This window comes from Camellia sinensis, chromosome 5 (genome assembly GCF_055761805.1).
Source record: "Camellia sinensis isolate YWXY chromosome 5, ASM5576180v1, whole genome shotgun sequence".
Classification (NCBI taxonomy): domain Eukaryota; kingdom Viridiplantae; phylum Streptophyta; class Magnoliopsida; order Ericales; family Theaceae; genus Camellia; species Camellia sinensis.
Genome location: NC_138965.1, coordinates 40,355,709 through 40,375,089, shown reverse-complemented (window position 1 = coordinate 40,375,089; position 19,381 = coordinate 40,355,709). Strand labels below are relative to the sequence as shown.

The window sequence follows — 19,381 nt, the reverse complement described above, 5'->3', positions numbered from 1 at the left end:
CGTTGCTAGAGTTTCAATTAGAAATAACAGTGATCAAGTGCTCTTCTAATAGGACTTCCACAAACCCGTAGACTTAATCAACATCTCAGGAACTAAATTCCATACCCACATAGTTATGTAAACATGTTATCATGTAAGTATACAAGACATCCTGACGTCAATCAAGCGAGACGAACCCATTGTGGTACTAACCACTTCCCACGTACCCAAAGTATTCAAAACCGGTACGCTCTGATACCAAGTTGTAATGCCCCCAAAATAATAGAATAAATCCAACTGTCATGCGGAAGAATATGAGAAACAACATACTTTCATACATCAGAGTTTAGTTATAAAAGCTTAACATATTGCCAAATGCCCTGTAGGCTTACATATTCTCATGTTGTCACTTGGTTACACAAAAGAGAGTCTCACTCATTACATCTTAAGCCCTTGGCTTTACAAATAAAAAACATAATAAAGAAGCCTTGCTTCACACAAATCCATCCACGCTATTACCTTGGTGGAAGCATATCACCTGTACCTGAAAATGATATTCCCATATAGGATGAGCCAATAGCCCAGTAGAAATAGTCTAGCACAATATATGAGACTTAGCAAAGATATAAGTACCATGTGCATAAACAATGCCGGTACTAAAACATCCACCAATTTCTATTCTCATATGATACTAAGATCAACCCTTATTCCATTTTCCTTCCATTCATTCAAGTTCATCTGTAATCCCAATTCATGAGTCAAGACCATTATCTTTCAATTCATTTATTCTACTCAATTCATGAGTTAAATCATCATTCTTTCAACAACCAAATTGAGATTACAACTCATTGGTTTTCCAATTATGCAAAATATACAAATTTATGCAAAATACACATCAACACTTCAAACTTGCCATTTTACGGAGATTTCATCCGCCGGAACCGGCACCCATGTATATATATGATTTCGGGTTTTTCACCCTGAACACTTCGGCCAACTTGCTTAAAATAGAGTCCATCCCCTTTCTCCTCCCAAACAAATATACATATACAATGTATTTATATCATGGTCATATTTAATGACAACCAACAACGGATTAGCATTAAATCACTTAAACCTCATGCAATTTCTACAACAATCATGATTATCCTCCTCCGATACCCCAATACATTTATCTCTAAACAGATATTCAATCACAAGATAAATAGTTTATTCAAAACTTTTAAAGATGTAAGATAATAAATATCTATTTCATCATCTACATCCGCAACCATCCAATTTCACATTTTCAATGTTAATCTCAATTATTTATATAAAATAATGATTTAACCAAAATTAGGGCAAAATCCCTTTTTTTTTTTTCAAATATCAACCCAAACACCAAAATCAACTATTTTGGCACAACAATACCTCATACTCAAACTCCAAACCCATTTATCTCATATTCATCAAAAACTTCTCTTTTCATTTCACACCCAAATCTTAGATTTGTCCAAACCACAACCAAATCTCATCATTTGTACGCCATAGCAAATAACTAAGCTAAAAACCATATTAAAGTGTGGAAAATCCCTACCTGAAGTGTAGAAGACGAGCAAAGCAAGGTTGAACTCCGAAATTGACGAAACCCACTTCTACTTGGATCAAAATGAAGCTCTTGAGATGCTCTACCTTTTTCTCCAAGACACTAGGGTGAAGAACACAATGGATCTACATGAAATCTTAGAGAGAATGTGTATTCTAGTGAGAGAATCTCTAGATCTAAAATTCTGGAGAGTTTTATAGAGAGAGAAACTGAAAAAGTGATATGAAATATCACTTTCACGAACTGATATAACACGGTCCGCTCGAGCGTAGAAAGCCCCGCTCGAGCGTCAGACACAGACTCCCGCTCAAGCGTGAAAATCTCTGCTCGAGCGTGAAATACACGTTTCCAGTATTTTTGTAGACCAGGTCCCCGCTCGAGCGCCAGAATGCCTGCTCGAGCGGAAGAGCCAAATTCTGGGCAACTAAGGTTTGGAAAAACAAGCAACTAACCTGTTCCAAACGCACAACTACATCCCAATAGCCAACATAAGGGGAAGACAAGGGAAACAAGACATGAATAACCATTCAAAGCCATACTAACCCGAGTCCGGAACACCACAAATGACGGTCAAAATCGGAGTCGCTGTACATATAAAACACCCTCTAATAAAAAACACTTCGTGTATATCATTTATGAAAAAAATTAAGTCTATTTAATAATTGCAATCTTTCATTTTATCACATTTGTCTCTGAAAAAATGAACGATAATTATGTTTTTAAAAATAAATCATCCATTTTTTGAAAACATACGCAATAAAAATGTTATAATTATCAGATCGACCTAACATAACGGTCAAGTTTAAATTCTGAATTTGAGAGAATCCCCAACTTTTATTTAAATATTAAATTGAGATACCTTTGCTTCAATAATTTATGGACGAATTACACTAATAGTCAATGTAGTTTGGGATTTGAGTCACTTTGGTTCATGACTTTTCAATTGTGATATATTAGACTCTAGATTTTGAATCTTGTTCCAAATAAGGACAATAAAAGATATTTCATTTGCAAACGGTCTCAAGGGCAAAGTCATCGTATAACTTATTTTGTGTTAGTTAGCTTGTATGTTATTTGAAATGTGATGGCCTTTTTTTTAAATAAATAATACTAGAACTTTCTTGGTTATAAAATTCTATTTGGTTTGGTTTTCAATTTTTTTTTCTAAGAAACTAAAAATTAAATTGGTGAAAAAAATTAAAAATACATCATTTTTATATAATTTTATCTTTTGGGAGGATAGAAATAATTTTTAATTTTTTTTAATATTTATTTATGTTAAATTAGTTTTTATTTTTTCAAAAGTCAAATATTGCGACAATTTTTATGTCATTATTAAACCAATACAATAAATCAAAAAAATTCATAACTAAAAATATTTCATATGTTAAACATATTAATTACATATTAAAATTCTAATAACCATCCATTATATGATAACCATCCAAAATATCCGTTAACAACAAATACAACAATCTATTACATGATAATAACCATCCAAAAAATCAACAAAAATAACCACCACTACAACAAAAAACATCTTTGGCGACGCTTTTTAGCAACCAAACTGAAATTAGTCGCCAATTTTACATAATCGGCGACAATATAATTGTTTGTCGCCAAAAGTACACTATTGGCGACGAGTTAATATTTTTAGTCGCCAAAAAGTTTGGCGCCAACTTAATTTTTTAGGCGGGAGCGCCAAAAATATTTTCGCGACCAAATGAACATATAGCGACGAAATTTTGGTCGCCGATTGTAAAGTTTTGGCGACAGAAATGAAATAGTCGCGGAAAAGATGAACGGTACTTATGGCGACAGAAGAATTTTTGTCGCCAATAAATTAGCAAACGAAACTACGTCGTTTTGCATTTTTCAATTTTTTTTTTTCTTTTAAAGTCTGGACCGACCCTTTTACTGAATAAACACACCCAAGCCTCATCTCATTGTATTCAGAGGAAAACGAGAAGAGAGGCAGAAAATAGAGGATTCAAAAGGGAATGGAAGGGAAGGGTAGGGTTTTAATCTCTCTCTTTGTGCACACTTCGACGGTACGGCGAAACTGATTCGGCAGCGGTGGCAATCAACAGTACGCACTCATCTATTCTCTTCTCTTCTCATTCAACATCCAAATAGTAGACTTCAAGAGTCCAAATAGCATACCCAAACGATTGTCAAGCATGAGCTAGGTAGCGAATGGCGAGAACGGTAGAGGTGCTTGGCGTAGATGAGGCAGGGAGGGGCGTGGCCGTGGGTTTGTTAGGCGTGGATTTCACCCTCTCTCTCTTTCTCTGTGTGTGTGTGTGTGTGTCTCTGTCTTCCTCTCTATGTCTCCTTCGATTTGGGGCTAATTATTTTCTTCATTTTGCTCACTATTTGACATTAAACAGGGGAATTTGGGGCTTTATTGGCATCAAACTGGAAAGGGTATGACCCTCTCCTAATTTCTTTTTCTCATGTTTTTTCTATTACTTAAGGGGATCGAAAAGGCATTGGTAGCATTATATAATGGGTTTTATTGGACTAGGATATGATTTTGAATATTGGTATATTAATTTGGGATTTGATTCCATAGTTTCTTTCTCTTCTGATCTTTTGGTGCTACATCAAGTTTTTTTTTGACCTTTGATAATGATCCTTTTGATATGTTTCCTCATTCTCACACATATTGGGTTATCCACTGGTTCATTGGTCGAAATTTTGGTCAAATACTGTGACAATTTGTTGATTTGATTAAGTTAATTTTTCTTTTTAGTCAATGAAATCTTAGTTTCAAATTCACACCAATTCAGGGTATCCGAATTCAAGGCTTGAGGGTTTTGATAAAGAATTGGATTAAAGGTTCGAACCAGGTTCTAAAATTGGAGCTAAAGCTCATTTACTGTGTCAACTTTTCCCCTTCCTCTTGTACTTTACCAAGAAGGGGAAAAAATTTAGAAAGAAGAGAGAATTGTTTTGTACTATGCCTTGTTACTCATGCCTTGTGTTTGTCTTTGTTTATATGTTTAGAAGAGAGAATTATTTCAAGATTTGGATCCACTGTTGTCGAACACTTTGGTACTATCACTGCCCTCTTGCAGGTATGCTTTATATTGTTTATAATAATATTTTGTAATCAGTTTTTTGCCCCACAATTGATGTTTGCTGTAGTGTTCTTCATTAATCACTGGCTAATCTGCTTCTCAAAGAACCTACCTTAATTTTCTTTTCCATTCATAATTTATTTTACTAGAAAATGCTGTTTGTCTTAGCTTTTCTTTTGCTATCAGACATAGGATATGTTCCTTTATAGAGCACAGCAAACAAGGTATATGTTCCACTCTGTCTTGTGGCAGCAAATTGACGGTTCGTGCTATTGCAGCGTTGATTATACTGGTGACCTGTGCATTTATTGTTTATATATCTACTGCTGTGCACACGTTTTTGCATTGATCGTGCAAATTCTGAGTTCTACTTGTGTGTTACTTGATTATAGGATATGACTAAGAGATTGAAGTAGTATGTGAACTTGGTGGTGTTGATTTGGTGAAAATTGACGGCCTGATTCCTATAAAAAAATTATTTTTTGGGCCTAATTATGATGATTTGGTAAGTATTTACTATTGAAAATTATGCTTATTTGGATATTTTAATTTACAATTGGATGAATTTGCTTATTGAGCTAGCAGAATTATGTTGAAACATTTCTAACTTGGATGCACTATATGCACATTGTCATGTATTTTTTTTAGTTGTGGAAATTATTAAATCATATTTTGTTTATAATCAATCATTGAATCTTGAAAGGAAAACAAAATCCTACAGAACAGGATGTTGTTTTGTTAGAGAATGCACCGAAGTAATGGAAAAGAAACATTGACTTGACTTCAAACTGCTCTTTTCATAGATGACAACACACCACACAATGACAGGAGAATCCATGCCGATGCCCCCACAATATCTTGGCCCTCTTGGTTTCTCTTTGTAGCAAATAGGCAAGTTGACACTCTATTTTGTTGAAAAAAATTTGCTCGGAAAAAGTTACTTTTAACTATGAAGATAATTTATTTTAGCAATCCCCTCAAACCTAATTAAAGAGACATACTAATTTTTTTCTTCAAGGTGCAAGGAAATTTACTCGTATAAATGAATGAAGTAATGTTGTTAATTATGGCTGCATTTTTTGTAGGCTTCTTCAGAGATTATGGAGTAAATGGTTCTTGGACGGTTGAAAACTTATGGAGTTGGGTTGTTTTTGTTGCGTGTTAGGGTGATATTTCTTTGATAACCAGCATCTCTAATTTGTGCTTTTCGACTTTGCTTGGATTGCTTTTCAATAGAATGCTATTTGCGTACATATTGACTGTCTTAATCTTGTTTTGCTGATGGGAGGAAAGAAAACGTGAGCTTTGTTGATATCATCCCTTGCTTCATATTGCATTTTAGACTCCATTGACAACTTGATTTTGTGTAAAATATTTTTTGCGCCTAAAGAAGCTGTTAAGCTTTCCCGTCTCTCAAGAGGTTTTTGATTTTATCTTTGCAGCCTTATTCTAGTTTAATCGTGTTTATGATTAATTGTATGCTACTTTATTAAAACTGGAGTTCTTTTATTTCTATATATATTATGAATAGAATGGGATTTTTTATTTTTATTTTTATGATGCTATCTTTAGAAACACCTAACCCTTGTGGGGGCATATAATCTGTTAGTACACTTCTCCATATCTAATTTTCTTGCAGCTCACATCTCTCTTATCCCTTTTACAATCATGTTGACATCAATTAAGAACATATCTATTTAGCTATACAGAGAAAAGATAGAAACACGGGATCACATAAACATAATGTGCGCAACATCAAACTAGTTAGATCTTTTCCTCAATAAATGTGTCTATTTTTATAGAATGAATGTCTTTGGAGAGATTTGAAAGGGCGATACAATCTCAACCAAATTCATAGACAGACATATCTCACCTCATCTGTCTTGTTGTCCCGAAATATTCATAGCAATTAGATCATGTCTTCAGGTCATCAAATGATCAAACGGTTAGGATTGCTTTGAGGCAGAACAACAAAGGGGTTCTTCGTCCATCAAAGGAGGGATATGATATGTTTGAAAAGGACTACAATTCAAGCAATGATGTATTTGTCTATCAATATGTAGGAAACAATAGAAAGAACCACATGAAGAAGATACATCAAGGTCAAACTTGTTGGATCCTTCTTCAACAATGGTCTCCAATTTAGGAACATTGGATGAAGGTTTTTGGGGAGAGAAGAGAGGAGATGGAAACTCAGGAATGACTGTGTATTTAATAATGGGCAGCCTTCTTGTGTTGAGTTGGGTGAAGTAGTGAAGGTTAGGGTGGTTTTATGGGCTAACTCATTTTTGGGTGAAGTAGTGAAGGTTAGGGTGGCTGTGTGATCTCATTAAAGTGAGAATGGCTATTTGGTATCCTTGTGTGTGATACAGATCAGCCACAGCAGCCAGCTACAGCCAAGGCCACGGCAGTCAAGGCAGTGAAAACTAGACAGCTGCAGCCAAGGCTACAGTGATAAGGCAGAGCAGTTAAGGCCACAATCCAGCAACCAAGGCCACACCTCAGCAGCTAGCAGCCATAGCCAAGGCTGCAGCTCAGAACAGACAGAGCTGCTAATGCTACAGTAGCTGCAGCATCAGCTACAACCCTCTCTCATCAGCTGAAGTCTCTCTCATTTCAAGAACATGTGAATTGCAAAGCAAGTTGCAAATTAGTTGTTAGTTTGTTAAAGGTTAACTATATTGTTTAGTTAGACAGTTATAGTCAAGTTAGGTAATTATGGTTATGGTTCATTGTTTTTCCTTCAACAATTTTAGCTTCTTTTTTCTATTGACAAATTTGCAGCAGGGGTTCTTCTCTCTCTTTGCCCTATAAATTGCAATTTATGTGCCCTAATTGATTTTTCCTTGTCAAATGCATTTTTGTTCTTTCCAGATTTCTATTTTAGTGTTAATTCCTCTATTAGTTTCATCCACTAGATCTGTCAATTCAGTTCTGGATTGAAAATCTGGAAAATATTTCAGAAAGGAAATGACATTTTAAAAACTGCATTTTTTCACTTCAATTAATGAAACTAATAGAAGTCACTTCAGTTATGATTTTGTTAGCTTTCTGCAACAAATTAAGCATTCAATGATCATACTGAGAATTCTTAGCAATAAGAATTAGTCCCTTGAGGTAACGGACATTGCTTGTACCTGTCATCGTATTCTTGTTCCAAAAACCTTTACTGGTTTTTCTTTTGTGTCTCAAAAGGAAGAAGGAAAGAGAAAACATTCACTATTATCTATTTTTTGATTTTGAGCTTCTTGAGTTCTGAATCCTTCTGTTTGTTTTGTTGCTACTAGTTTCATTGATGTCTTTTAATCTAGTACCTCTGTTGGTGTGTTGATGGAAGCAACAGGCCTGGAGATGGTGAATTTTGTTAGAATTTTTGTGTTCTTGACTGACCATTTTGCCCTTGTATTGCCAGCTAGTTTTTGTAGACTTAGTTTCAGCACTTCTAATAGAACATAAATTCTTCTTGATATGGACTGACTAAATGAAGGCCCTAAAATATTATTTCATCGTGTAACATTTTTCAGCCGATCTTTCAAAGGTATCCATGGCCTGAGAAGGAGTACCAGTCCTCTCTTATGTAGAACGACAGGTCACTAGATTTGGTAAGCATCTCATTTGACATATCCATTTCCTTCTTAATTTTCAGTTGCTGCAATGATCTTCCTAAAATACCAATTCTCTTCTGCTATTTTAGAGTAGTTTCCAAATAGATATATATTTTACTCTATTTGTAATTTGGTAAATGACTTTTATTCTAGATTTGTAAAGATAAAGATGAAGCTGAGCAATGGTTTATTGGTTTAAAAGCATTAATTTCGCGTGGTCATCAACGGAAGTGGAGAACGGAATCAAGGAGTGATGGTATTCCATCTGAAGCTAATAGTCCCCGAACATACACTCGAAGAAGTTCTCCTTTGAAATCTTCATTTGGTAGTGGTGATAGCTTGTAGAAGGTATAATTTCTAGTTTTGCACACATGCAGAAAGTTCACCTTGAGACACACATAGGCACCTTTATGTAAAAACAAATGCACATGGACATAGTTCTCCTTAAGAATGCTTAAATTGGTCTGCATTTTCCTATAATAAGTTTTACTTACTATTTTCCTTTTTGGTTTCATTGGTTAAAGCTGTATGTTATTAAAGCTTGTGATTTCATTCAATTCAATTGAAAGATTGCTGACTGTTACTTTACACTTGGTCCTCATGTTAAAATTAAAGAAAATCATAAAAGAACTTGAATGTATTTGCAATCTGATGTAATTGCTCTGTTGGACTGAGCTGTGGCTACAACTGCTGCAGCTGCTCTGTTGTTCTGAGCTGTGGGCATGGCTGTAGCTCTACCTTGACTTGTAATGCTTTAGCCAGCTGCCCATGTTATGGATATGTCTGCAGCCATGTAGCCCTTGTGTCCTTCAATTGTCTTGTTGATCTGACCTCCTAAACCTGCTGGTAGTTACACAAATATGGTTGACATTCAGATTTAGAACACCTTTATGTAAAAACCTGCTGGTAGTGGCTAAGCAAACTAGGATTTACAAACCTACGATAGAGGCTTTAGGCCCCATGAAATTGAAATCCTTTTTTGTCCAAAAGATGGCATCATAGTATTTGCTTTCAGTTTTATTTATCTTTTCTTTAGGCTTCATTGGTTTCAGAATTTGAATCTTAGTATATGAACCTTATCACCAATCACATTGCCATAAGACTTCCATTGGATTCAAATGTGACACTTGGGGATGTGAAACCCCTGAATGTAATAGTTAATGCAACAGTATGAGCAGTTTAGTTAAAATTAATAAACTCATTACAAAGTGGTGGCATTCCCAAACTCCCTGTAGTTGCAATGATCTTTGAAGCACTTACAGCCATACAAGATTCAAATGGAGCTGATATTAGTGCCATTCTCAACTTTATTGAGGTCAGATAAAAGTCTTTTGTTATCTTTATTCCCTTGGATAAAATTTACCTGGTTTAATCTTGAAGGACTTGTAGTAGCTGTTAGGTTATGACAAAACAATTTATGGAAAATAATTGCAGACAGCTCTTTATATTGCATAATGTTTACTAGAATTTGTATGAGCAATTTCTTTGACTATGTGACTAATTAGAGTCATTTTCATTGCTTTCTGTTTTCATATTTTCTGGGTTGTGGATGTGAACAAGAATTTGAATTTTTGTACTGGATTCTCGGCTTTTTTGATCACTCCCTAATAATATATATATATACTAATATACACATAACAAATAAGCCAATGCTATCTATATATAAAGCTTTTTTCTTCTCATTGTATAAATAAGTTGGCTAGCCTTTATAATTTGTTGAAATGGCTAATTATTCACATCAAAAAATGTGAATAAGGAGGTTTCCTTGTTGATTTTCCTTGATTTCTCACAGGCTCTATGCCAATTGAGGCAGATAGCTCAGGAGGTTTCTCAGTCTAATGTCACCAACTGGAGCAGAAGGCCTGCAGTTCTACGAGCACTTAGCCAGAGGTTGAGCAGGTTGATATATTACTGCTTTACCACCATCTATTGAATATGATAGTTTTCTCTGCTGTCCAGAGCTTGATAGATTTTTATTTTTATTTTTATTTTCTCTGGCAGGGGTTTCAATGAGGCTCTTAATGGTTTTACTGATGAGGGGTGGTCTATGATGGAAAATGATGGCAAGGATGATGTTAGCATCCTTGTTAACTCTTCACTTGACAAATTGATGGGCTTAAATCTGACCTTTTCTAATGGATTTCCAGCCGTCAGCAATGCAGTCTTGTGTGCAAAAGCATCAATGCTTTTGCAGGTTAGCATACTGGAAGTGTTTTATTTATCTGAATAGTCCCTGGGAAAACATTATTAAAAAAATTGTGGAGTACTTCATTCGTTGATTATGTTTCTTATGCATAGATTGTTAAATTATCCCAGGATGACAAATGCTGTCGACTTGTTATGCAGCTTTTGTTTTTGGTGTGTATGCTGGGGCTCAGCTTGTATGAGGCTGATTCTGCCTCTTTGTCAATCAGCCAAACTGTGCATAGCTCAAACACAACATAGATGTTTGTTTTCATTACTATGAGTTTGATTAGTTTACCAATCAGTTGATTTAGCTTCCATTCAGTTGTAAAACTGCCCATGCCCCCTTGAGATACCAACCCAAAGAGAAAAGTTGGCAGGTAGTTTAAACTTTAAAGCCAACAAGGAATTGTGCAGAACAAATTCAGCACTGGTAGTGTATTTTGTACCAGAAACACTAGGCGCCGAAGTTCGAACCTCCTTGGCTTTGCCCAATGTACACTTGTGGGGCGTTGGCGTACATCCCACATTTTACCCTGTAGGGGTGGGTCCAAAGGGCCCTGCCTTGGAGGGATTCCTAGTCATTAAACAAAAATAATAATAATTTGCATTAGTAAAAATATAATAGTATATAGATGATACCTTCTGGAAAAAGAAATGAATAAGGGATTAAACTAATGAACTAGCTTGGTTAGACTTGATATCTAGCTTGGTTAAAGTTAAGTTCAACTGCTGGAAATAGGTTATCACTATTCCCATGTCTATATGATCAGGAGCCTCTAGATGGTTTGATACCATACAACCATTAGTTATTGGAGGTCATTAAGTTGGAAGGTGTTGGCCATTATCCTAAAGATGCAATAATGCCTAGAGACATGTTTCTCTTGCAAGTAAGTCTTGTTTCTTAACATTGTGTATTATATTTACTACATGAATAATAACGATCTCATTTAAAAAGTTGTTTTTATTGTTTCTTTTGAAGTTGTTTACAAATTGATAGGAAGCTTTGAAAAAGCGACATGAAGAGTCTTTAGAGCCTGGGGCAATACCTTTAACTCAGGAGCAGCTGTCGATCGAGATTCTTGGAAAGAAATCGGGATACTTAAAAGGCTTTGGAGTTTGTCCAAAACCATCATCATCCAGATCTTCTGTTACTGCACAAGCACATACTGAGGTGGTTTCAAGCCTACAAAAAGAACTAGAGTCATTGAAGAATTTGTCCAAGGTCCAGCAAGAACAAATTAGATTATTCATCATAGGAATCTTATTGACAAACACTTTTGTAAGTATATTTTTCATAATTTACTTTTCAAATCACTACAAGCATTTCATTTAATATGTCTGGTTGTGTTGAACAAACGGGACCTTGATTGGATCTCCAGTTAGAAAATTAGAAGGAAAATTGTAAAACACAAGACTTAAAAGGCCCGTAAGGGGCCCAAAATTGCGAAATGACCACCGAAACCACTGAAACTTGGCACGGACAGCTTGTTTAAGCCTAAATAGACTTGTAGGAAAAAACGGGACCTCTATTGGATCTCCGGTTAGAAAATTAGAAGGAAAATTGTAAAATACAAGACTTAAAAGGCTCGTTCGGGGGCCGAAATTGTGAAATGACCACCAAAACCACCGAAACTTGGCACGGACAGCTTGTTCAAGCCTAAATAGACTTGTAGGAACAAACGGGATCTCGATTGGATCTCCGGTTAGAAAATTAGAAGGAAAATTGTAAAATACAAGACTTAAAAGGCCCGTTCGAGGGCCGAAATTGTGAAAAGACCACTGAAACCACCAAAACTTGGCACGGACAGCTTGTTCAAGCCTAAATAGACTTGTAGGAACAAACGGGACCTCGATTGGATCTCCGGTTAGAAAATTAGAAGGAAAATTGTAAAACATAAGACTTAAAAGGCCCGTTCGGGGGCCGAAATTGCGAAATGACTACCGGAACCACCAAAACTTGGCATGGATGGATTTTTCAAGCCTAAATAGACTTGTAGGAACAAACGGGACCTCAATTGGATTTTCGGTTAAAAAATTAGAAGGAAAAATGTAAAACACAAGACTTAAAAAGCCCGTTTGGGGGCCGAAATTTCGAAATGACTACCGAAACCACCGAAACTTGGCACAGACAGCTTGTTCAAGCCTAAGTAGACTTGTAGGAACAAACGGGACCTCAATTGGATCTCCGGTTGGAAAGTTAGAAGGAAAATTGTAAAACACAAGACTTAAAAGGCCCGTTCGGGGGCTGGAATTGCGAAATGACCACCGAAACCACCGAAACTTGGCACGGATAGCTTGTTCAAGCCTAAATAGACTTGTAGGAACAAACGGGACATCGATTGGATTTTCGGTTAAAAAATTAGAAGGAAAAATGTAAAACACAAGACTTAAAAGGCCCGTTCGGGGGCCGAAATTTCAAAATGACCACCGAAACCACCGAAACTTGGCACGGATAGCCTTTTCAAGCCTAAATAGACTTGTAGGAACAAACGGGACCTCTATTGGATCTTCGGTTAGAAAATTAGAAGGAAAATTTGTAATACACAAAACTTAAAAGGCTCATTCAGGAGCCGAAATTGCGAAATGACAACCGAAACCACCAAAACTTGGCACAGACAGCTTGTTCAAACCTAAATAGACTTGTAGGAACAAATGGGACCTCGATTGGATTTCCGGTTAGAAAATTAGAAGAAAAAATATAAAACACAAGACTTAAAAGGCCCGTTCGGGGGCCAAAATTGCAAAATGACCACTGAAACTACCGAAACTTGGCACGGGTAGCTTGTTCAAGCCTAAATAGAGTTGTATGAACAAACAGCACCCGATTGGACTTCCCGTTACAAAATTAAAATCAAAATTGTGAAGTTCATATCGAGTTGTTTTTTTTTTTTTTTTTTTTTTTTTTTTTGTCAATCTAATATTGTTTTTTCTTTTTTCATGTGACAGATTGGCAATGGTGGAAAATAGTTTGGGCTGCATCAGAAGATTTGATTTTGTGTTTTTGGAAATATTTTGACATAGGATTTTGGTAAATGATTTATGGATTAAATGTTTAGCATCAAAATATTTGGTGTTGTGTTTTTACAAATATTTTGACATAGGATTTTAGTAAATGACTTGTTAGTTAGATGTTTAACATCAAAATATTTGGTTGTAATTTTGAAAATATTTTGACATAGGATTTGGTAATGTATTTATGGGTTTGATATTAGTAGTTTGTAAGTACTTTAGTATGCATGTTTTAGATTGTCAGAGAATTGTAATTATGTTTATTGGGATTTTTCATAGCTATTAATTTTGAATTAGTATGAATGTCTTGCACAGGTGTATTATTATTTACATTACATTTGTGTATATATTGTGCACAGGAAAATAAGTGTTTTGGATTATTTTGAACAGGAAAATTATTAAAATCAAAATTTGTATAGTGAATTTTTAGTAACAGGTGGTGTTTTTGTCGTTGTTAATATATTTGGCGACAACATATTGTTTTTGTCGCTAAAAGTTAGTGGTTATTCCAGGAACATTTAGGAACCAAAACTTACTCGTCGCTAAAAACGTGATTTTTAGCAACCAAATTAATTTTGTCGTTAAATAGTACTTTTGGTGACGCATTTATTTGTCGCTAAAAGTACATAGCCTATCCAAATTTTAACCTTTTAGCAACAAATTGTAATTTTATAGCGACAAAATATATGATTTTTGGCGACCAATTTTGCTTGTCGCTAAATGTCTACATACGGTGACAATTTCTGATTTCGTCGCCATTACTTTTAGTGACAAGGCTTTGGCGACAAGTTGTATATTTTGTCGCCGATTCTTTTGGCGACGAAATTTGTACTTTTGGCGACGAAATTTGTGGGTCGTCAAATGTGTTTTTTGTTGTAGTGCACCCATTATATGATCATTATCCAAACACATACTAAAAATTAATTTGATTAAAAAAATAAAAATAAATAAAAATCTAAAAGATTTATCATTTCTATATAATTTTATTTTGGTACAAAAATAATTTTTTAACATTTATTTTTATCAAACTAATTTGTATTTTATCAAATTGATGACTTTGCCTTTGAAATAGAGCAATGTTGTCTTCGATTGTCCTCATTTGAAATGAGATTCAAAATTTAGGGTCCAATATATCATAATTAAAAGATTAAGAACCAACGTAACACAAATCCTAAATTACAGGGACCATTAGTGTAATTTGCCCATAATTTAAATATGGAATAACTAATTAAAATGAGGTGGCAGTGTCCTTCTAAAATTAAAAATCCATTTTAATGAATATTTGGATTTGAAATGATACCACACGAATTAGTTGCATTATTATGTGCAATTTTTTTTTTTGTGTACTTGTATGTATTTATCATTAATCATTAGGTAGGTAGTTGGTATTCATTACTCACCAACTCCTATTATTTTAAAATAGACTATTTGAATTTGATTTTGATAACACCTAAGTAAGATTTATATTGGGTAATTTCTGGCGTCATTTTGATTGTCAATTAGTTTGATTTTTAATTTTAATTTTAGATTTTGTATCAATTTAGTCTAATTGATAATGTCAGTTCACTACTACAAAAATAGATAAAGATCACACTTTTTTTGTGTGATTTATGTTATTTAATCACACCTTGATCTTTGGGAGTGTGATTAAAAGGGATCATTTTTAATCACACTTTTTAAGTGTGCTTAATAACATTTAAATCACACCTTTTAAGTGTGATTAAAAATATTTAGATCACATCGTTTAAGTGTGATTAAAAATATTTTGATCATACCTTTTAAGTGTGATTAAAAATATTTTGATCACATCTTTTAAGTGATTAAAAATACTTAAATCACACCTTTTAAGTGTGATTAAAAATATTTAGATCACACCTTTTAAGTGTGATCTTTGGAAGTGTGATTAAAAAGGGTCATTTTTAATCACTTTTTAAGTGTGATTAATAACATTTAGATCACACCTTTTAAGTGTGATTAATAACATTTACATCACATCTTTTAAGTGTGATTAATAACATTTAGATCACACCTTTTAAGTGTGATTAATAACATTTACATCACATCTTTTAAGTGTGATTAATAACATTTAGATCACATCTTTTAAGTGTGATTAATAACTAATAAAATCTGTGATAAAAAAAAATTCGACATATTTGAAAAATAATCAATATTATTTTTGTATGCACATTTGAAGAATGTAATACACACTATATACTATATTTTGAATCATAACCACATATTGAATAGAATAACGTCATATATTTCATAAATAGAAATTAAATATTCAAAACTATATACAAAGGAATTAAATAAAAAAAAAAATTAACTGTGCTTACATATATTAAAAAATGAAAAAACTTAAAAAACTAAGTTATTTAATTCTTGGACCATATTTTGCATCTCTCCAAAAAATTTCTGACCTGAAAAATGAAAACACAAATTAATCCAGAAACCACTTATGCATATAAATAAACTAAAAAGTACGGAAGTACGGAAGAAAAGAAAATATTAGAAACCTTACCTCCACCTCTAATCCAACAAACTATCACAGCAATAACATTAAATACAAGGCAAAGAACTATGCCTGCAATGGCAAGTGGGGTAAAGGGGAAAAAAAATATCAGTGAAACAGGCAAGTTATATATAAAAGAAATGCAGATCAATTGAAGTCTTCTTACCAAAGTTATATCAGAAAGACAATATAAATGAAAAAAGGAGGAAAAAAATTTACTCTTGTATCATCCAATTTCGAATATTAAGCTTGCAAGACTTCTTTCTGGTGGTGGTCGTGATGGTGGAGGTGGTGTAGGAATAAGCAGATTAAGTCACTTTAGTTGTCATGAAACTATCCTCTAACTCAACTAAAACATATAATAAATCATGCTAGACGATCAGCACTACATTGATATTCAGGCAGTCAATGAAGTAAAAAAACAGTAATTTGATCATGAGTATTCATATATCAAAAACTCATCTATGAAAAATGAACAGGTGATGAGTATCAAATCATGTGTGTTGTTGCTCTTCACGATTCTATAAATTCTAAATTTCTCTGTAGCACTTAATCTTTCAGCTTTCGTATTCTCTCAATTCTCATCTCCCAGTCCTTCTTTGTTGTAATGATCATCATATTTATAGAGGGTCATTCACTTGAAAAGGGACTCATCATCAATTTGAATTTTGAATTTTATGATAATGTTGTTTAAATTTAAACATAATGTTATCACATTTTGTATTTCAAAGCTGGTTGACCATATTGATATTCTAGATTTTATCCTGTGAAGCTTTCCTGCCATAAGTTCTATACATGTTGTCCTTTGATTGAACGCACCATAGGCTGAATTTGGTAGACTCCACGTGTCGCTTGACTTGTCTAGGCTTGAAGATCTTGAGTAACATCCTTTAAATGAAATGCTATTGTATCTTATCCTATATGTCAACTGATCATATTAAACTTTTTTTGAGTTGGTATCCTACAACTTTTTCGCCGTTAGGCTCTGCATGTGCCATTTCCTGCTTGAACATGTCGCCATTTGAACTTTGTAATCTCCACGTGTCACTTACTTGTATAGACTTAAAGACTACGAATGTTAAAGTCTTGTCATCTAATTTTTTATTTTTATTTTTTTTTTGGAAGAAAAGTCTCATCATCAAATTGAACCTGGAATCTTATTCTAAATTCAGTTGAAATTTACGTTCCAATACTAAGAAGAAAAAAAAATCTGTACTACTACATTTGCCCTTACAAAATATCACAAGACACACCTAGAGAGAGAGAGAGAGAGAGAGAAAGGGATAAAAAATATTTCTCAATCAAAATTTCCCTAATAAACAAGATTTTTGACAAAACTTGAATATAAAATTTAATTATGATGTAATTGATATATGTTTAGATTCTCATGATACTCAATTTCATGACCTATTTATTTCAAAATTTCCAGTCATTGAAGATGTGTCAAATCATGCTTCTACAACATTGAAAAACTCATCCCAAGTGGCCAACCCATACTTCTTAGAGGTCCAAACTTAACCAGAGTAAAAAACCATCTGACATGAAGTAAATGTTATGGCAAGAGCATACCTTCAAAAATTCTGCAACCTTTGCAGCCAACTGCTGCTGCTCAAAGGTACTTTGATTTCCATGCCAAGTAAATAATGAAGATCCAGATTGCAGAACGAAACATTCATTGTAGTTCAATGATGTTGCAACCTGACACAAATATTCAAGTCTCTCAGATAGCTTGTCATATGGGGAAGAAAAAAAGGACCACTAAAATCTTACCAGGCCAAATCGAAAGCCAAGGCCCTACTTGCAGCTTCTTTATCAAATTCATTGTCTATCAATGGCTCGTAAATGAATGCACACGCCACGATTCCTATGAATCCACCGTGTTTTGGCTGCACCAACATTGATTTCATTAATCAAATTATCAAATACAACGTGCAACTATAATTAAGAGTGCTTTCACTTTAATTACCTGAAAATGCTCATGGTAGAGCTTGGCAGCCTTGGCATGTGACAGTACACCTTTGAGCAAAAGATTGTCAATGATTTTGTTATAAAACGTGACACCAGTTGGATTGGGTCAAAACTTCAATATAAATTCAACATACCAGATCAGTTATATGCATAACAAAAACAGAAGGCCAGACAATGAACCAACAGGACATAAATACCTTATCAAGTCATCAAATTGAAGAGGAAGATAGTCTGTCCTACAGTTATCCTCTTTATAAACCAGCAAAGCATAACAAACACAACTTAAAGCATCACAATAGAGATCTATCATGCCCTACAATTATTATATACGACTCACTGACACATGGTAATTGCTATTACTACTGTATATTGACCATCATTTGCTTCCTCTTTTGTTTCATCTCCTGATTTCCAGACAATATCTTTCAAACCAGTTGCAAGGTTCTTGTAGAACTGTAATAAAGAATGTGCAATGTTGAGCTTAAAAATTATAGTCAACAGGATACAAAAGCAACAAATGCGCACGAAGGGGATTCCATAACATGGGACAACTGTGCACAAAAAAGGTAGAAATTTGGTCGAACTTCCGATAAGGACAAGCCACAGAGCCTAAAGTTAAAATTTCTGGAATCAAAACAGGTGGATGACAAGGTTATGCCACTGTCCAATAGAAAATCACTTTCTTTTGCTAATTGTAAAATCCAAGAAATTTTATGCAAAGCTTCATTAGGTACCATTAGCATGAATAGTAGGGTGCATAAAACCAATAAGCATTAAAACCAAGTATACGTGTGTAACCATTGCAATGAGATTTCAGAACCATACCTTATGAAATTCTAAGGTATCCCCTCCAACCTTGCGAAGCTCAACCATGCAAAGTGAGGGAGACACCTCATAAATCTGTAGGACATTATTTTCAGACCCAGTTTTAAACACTGCTTCACATGATAATCTAGTGATTTTTCACTCAACAAGTGACCCCTGAAAGATCATACCTCTGTTGCAACAAATAAATGACCCTTGCACCCAGTTTTCTCTGCTTGAAGCTTCAGCTTAAGGCCTGTCCAATATAATAGAGACAGCTATTAGTCATTCAACTATTAACTATTGGAGACATACATCATCGAACAAGTTAAAAAACTAAATATCAGCTGGTTCATTCATGACATGAGATAGGAACTCTAACTTAACTGAAAAAAATGCATGGAATGCTCAGATTCTAAAGATCTCTACATCTGATAGCTCAGCTACCAAAACATAACAATCAAAAAACTATATGCCTTTGACATACCATTTGCTTTTCAAACAGAGAACTGAGGTTGAGACCCTAAGATTTAGATATAAGTATTCAAAAGCGTTCATGGAGACAAGATTCACAGATTGTTCTTCCCGTCTTTCCACGACAAGATTTTGAGTGTCCTGCACATCAAAACAAAAATCACAATTAAAGTCA

The 19,381-nt window shown here is 34.3% G+C and overlaps 1 protein-coding gene and 2 long non-coding RNA genes across 4 annotated transcripts; 2 read left to right on the top strand and 1 right to left on the bottom strand.

Moving 5' to 3' along the window:
* The first annotated feature begins 3,617 nt into the window (after window positions 1–3,617).
* On the top strand, window positions 3,618–6,416 carry LOC145790090 (uncharacterized). Of its 2 annotated transcripts, XR_014328732.1 has the most exons (5): window positions 3,618–3,991; window positions 4,574–4,644; window positions 4,834–4,871; window positions 5,040–5,152; window positions 5,733–6,416. XR_014328732.1 is itself a non-coding variant. In XM_082867935.1 (4 exons), exons 1-4 carry the CDS (start codon window positions 3,761–3,763, stop codon window positions 5,048–5,050), a joined length of 351 nt encoding a protein of 116 aa, XP_082724061.1. In that variant the 5' UTR covers window positions 3,618–3,760; the 3' UTR covers window positions 5,051–6,416. The 2 variants fall into 2 exon arrangements, 1 of the variants encoding a protein (XP_082724061.1); XM_082867935.1 differs by having other exon boundaries at window positions 5,040–6,416.
* A 1,574-nt stretch (window positions 6,417–7,990) lies between these two features.
* Window positions 7,991–10,418, top strand: LOC145790089 (uncharacterized). The gene is made up of 4 exons (XR_014328731.1): window positions 7,991–8,249; window positions 8,406–8,600; window positions 10,045–10,151; window positions 10,254–10,418. It is a non-coding gene; the product is annotated as an uncharacterized LOC145790089 (long non-coding RNA).
* Window positions 10,419–15,690: 5,272 nt separating this feature from the next.
* LOC145790580 (uncharacterized) lies at window positions 15,691–18,989 on the bottom strand. The gene is made up of 7 exons (XR_014329404.1): window positions 18,924–18,989; window positions 18,754–18,828; window positions 17,927–17,976; window positions 17,731–17,846; window positions 17,530–17,658; window positions 15,970–16,032; window positions 15,691–15,868 (listed from the first exon to the last, which is right to left on the bottom strand). It is a non-coding gene; the product is annotated as an uncharacterized LOC145790580 (long non-coding RNA).
* Between the last annotated feature and the right edge of the window lie 392 nt (window positions 18,990–19,381).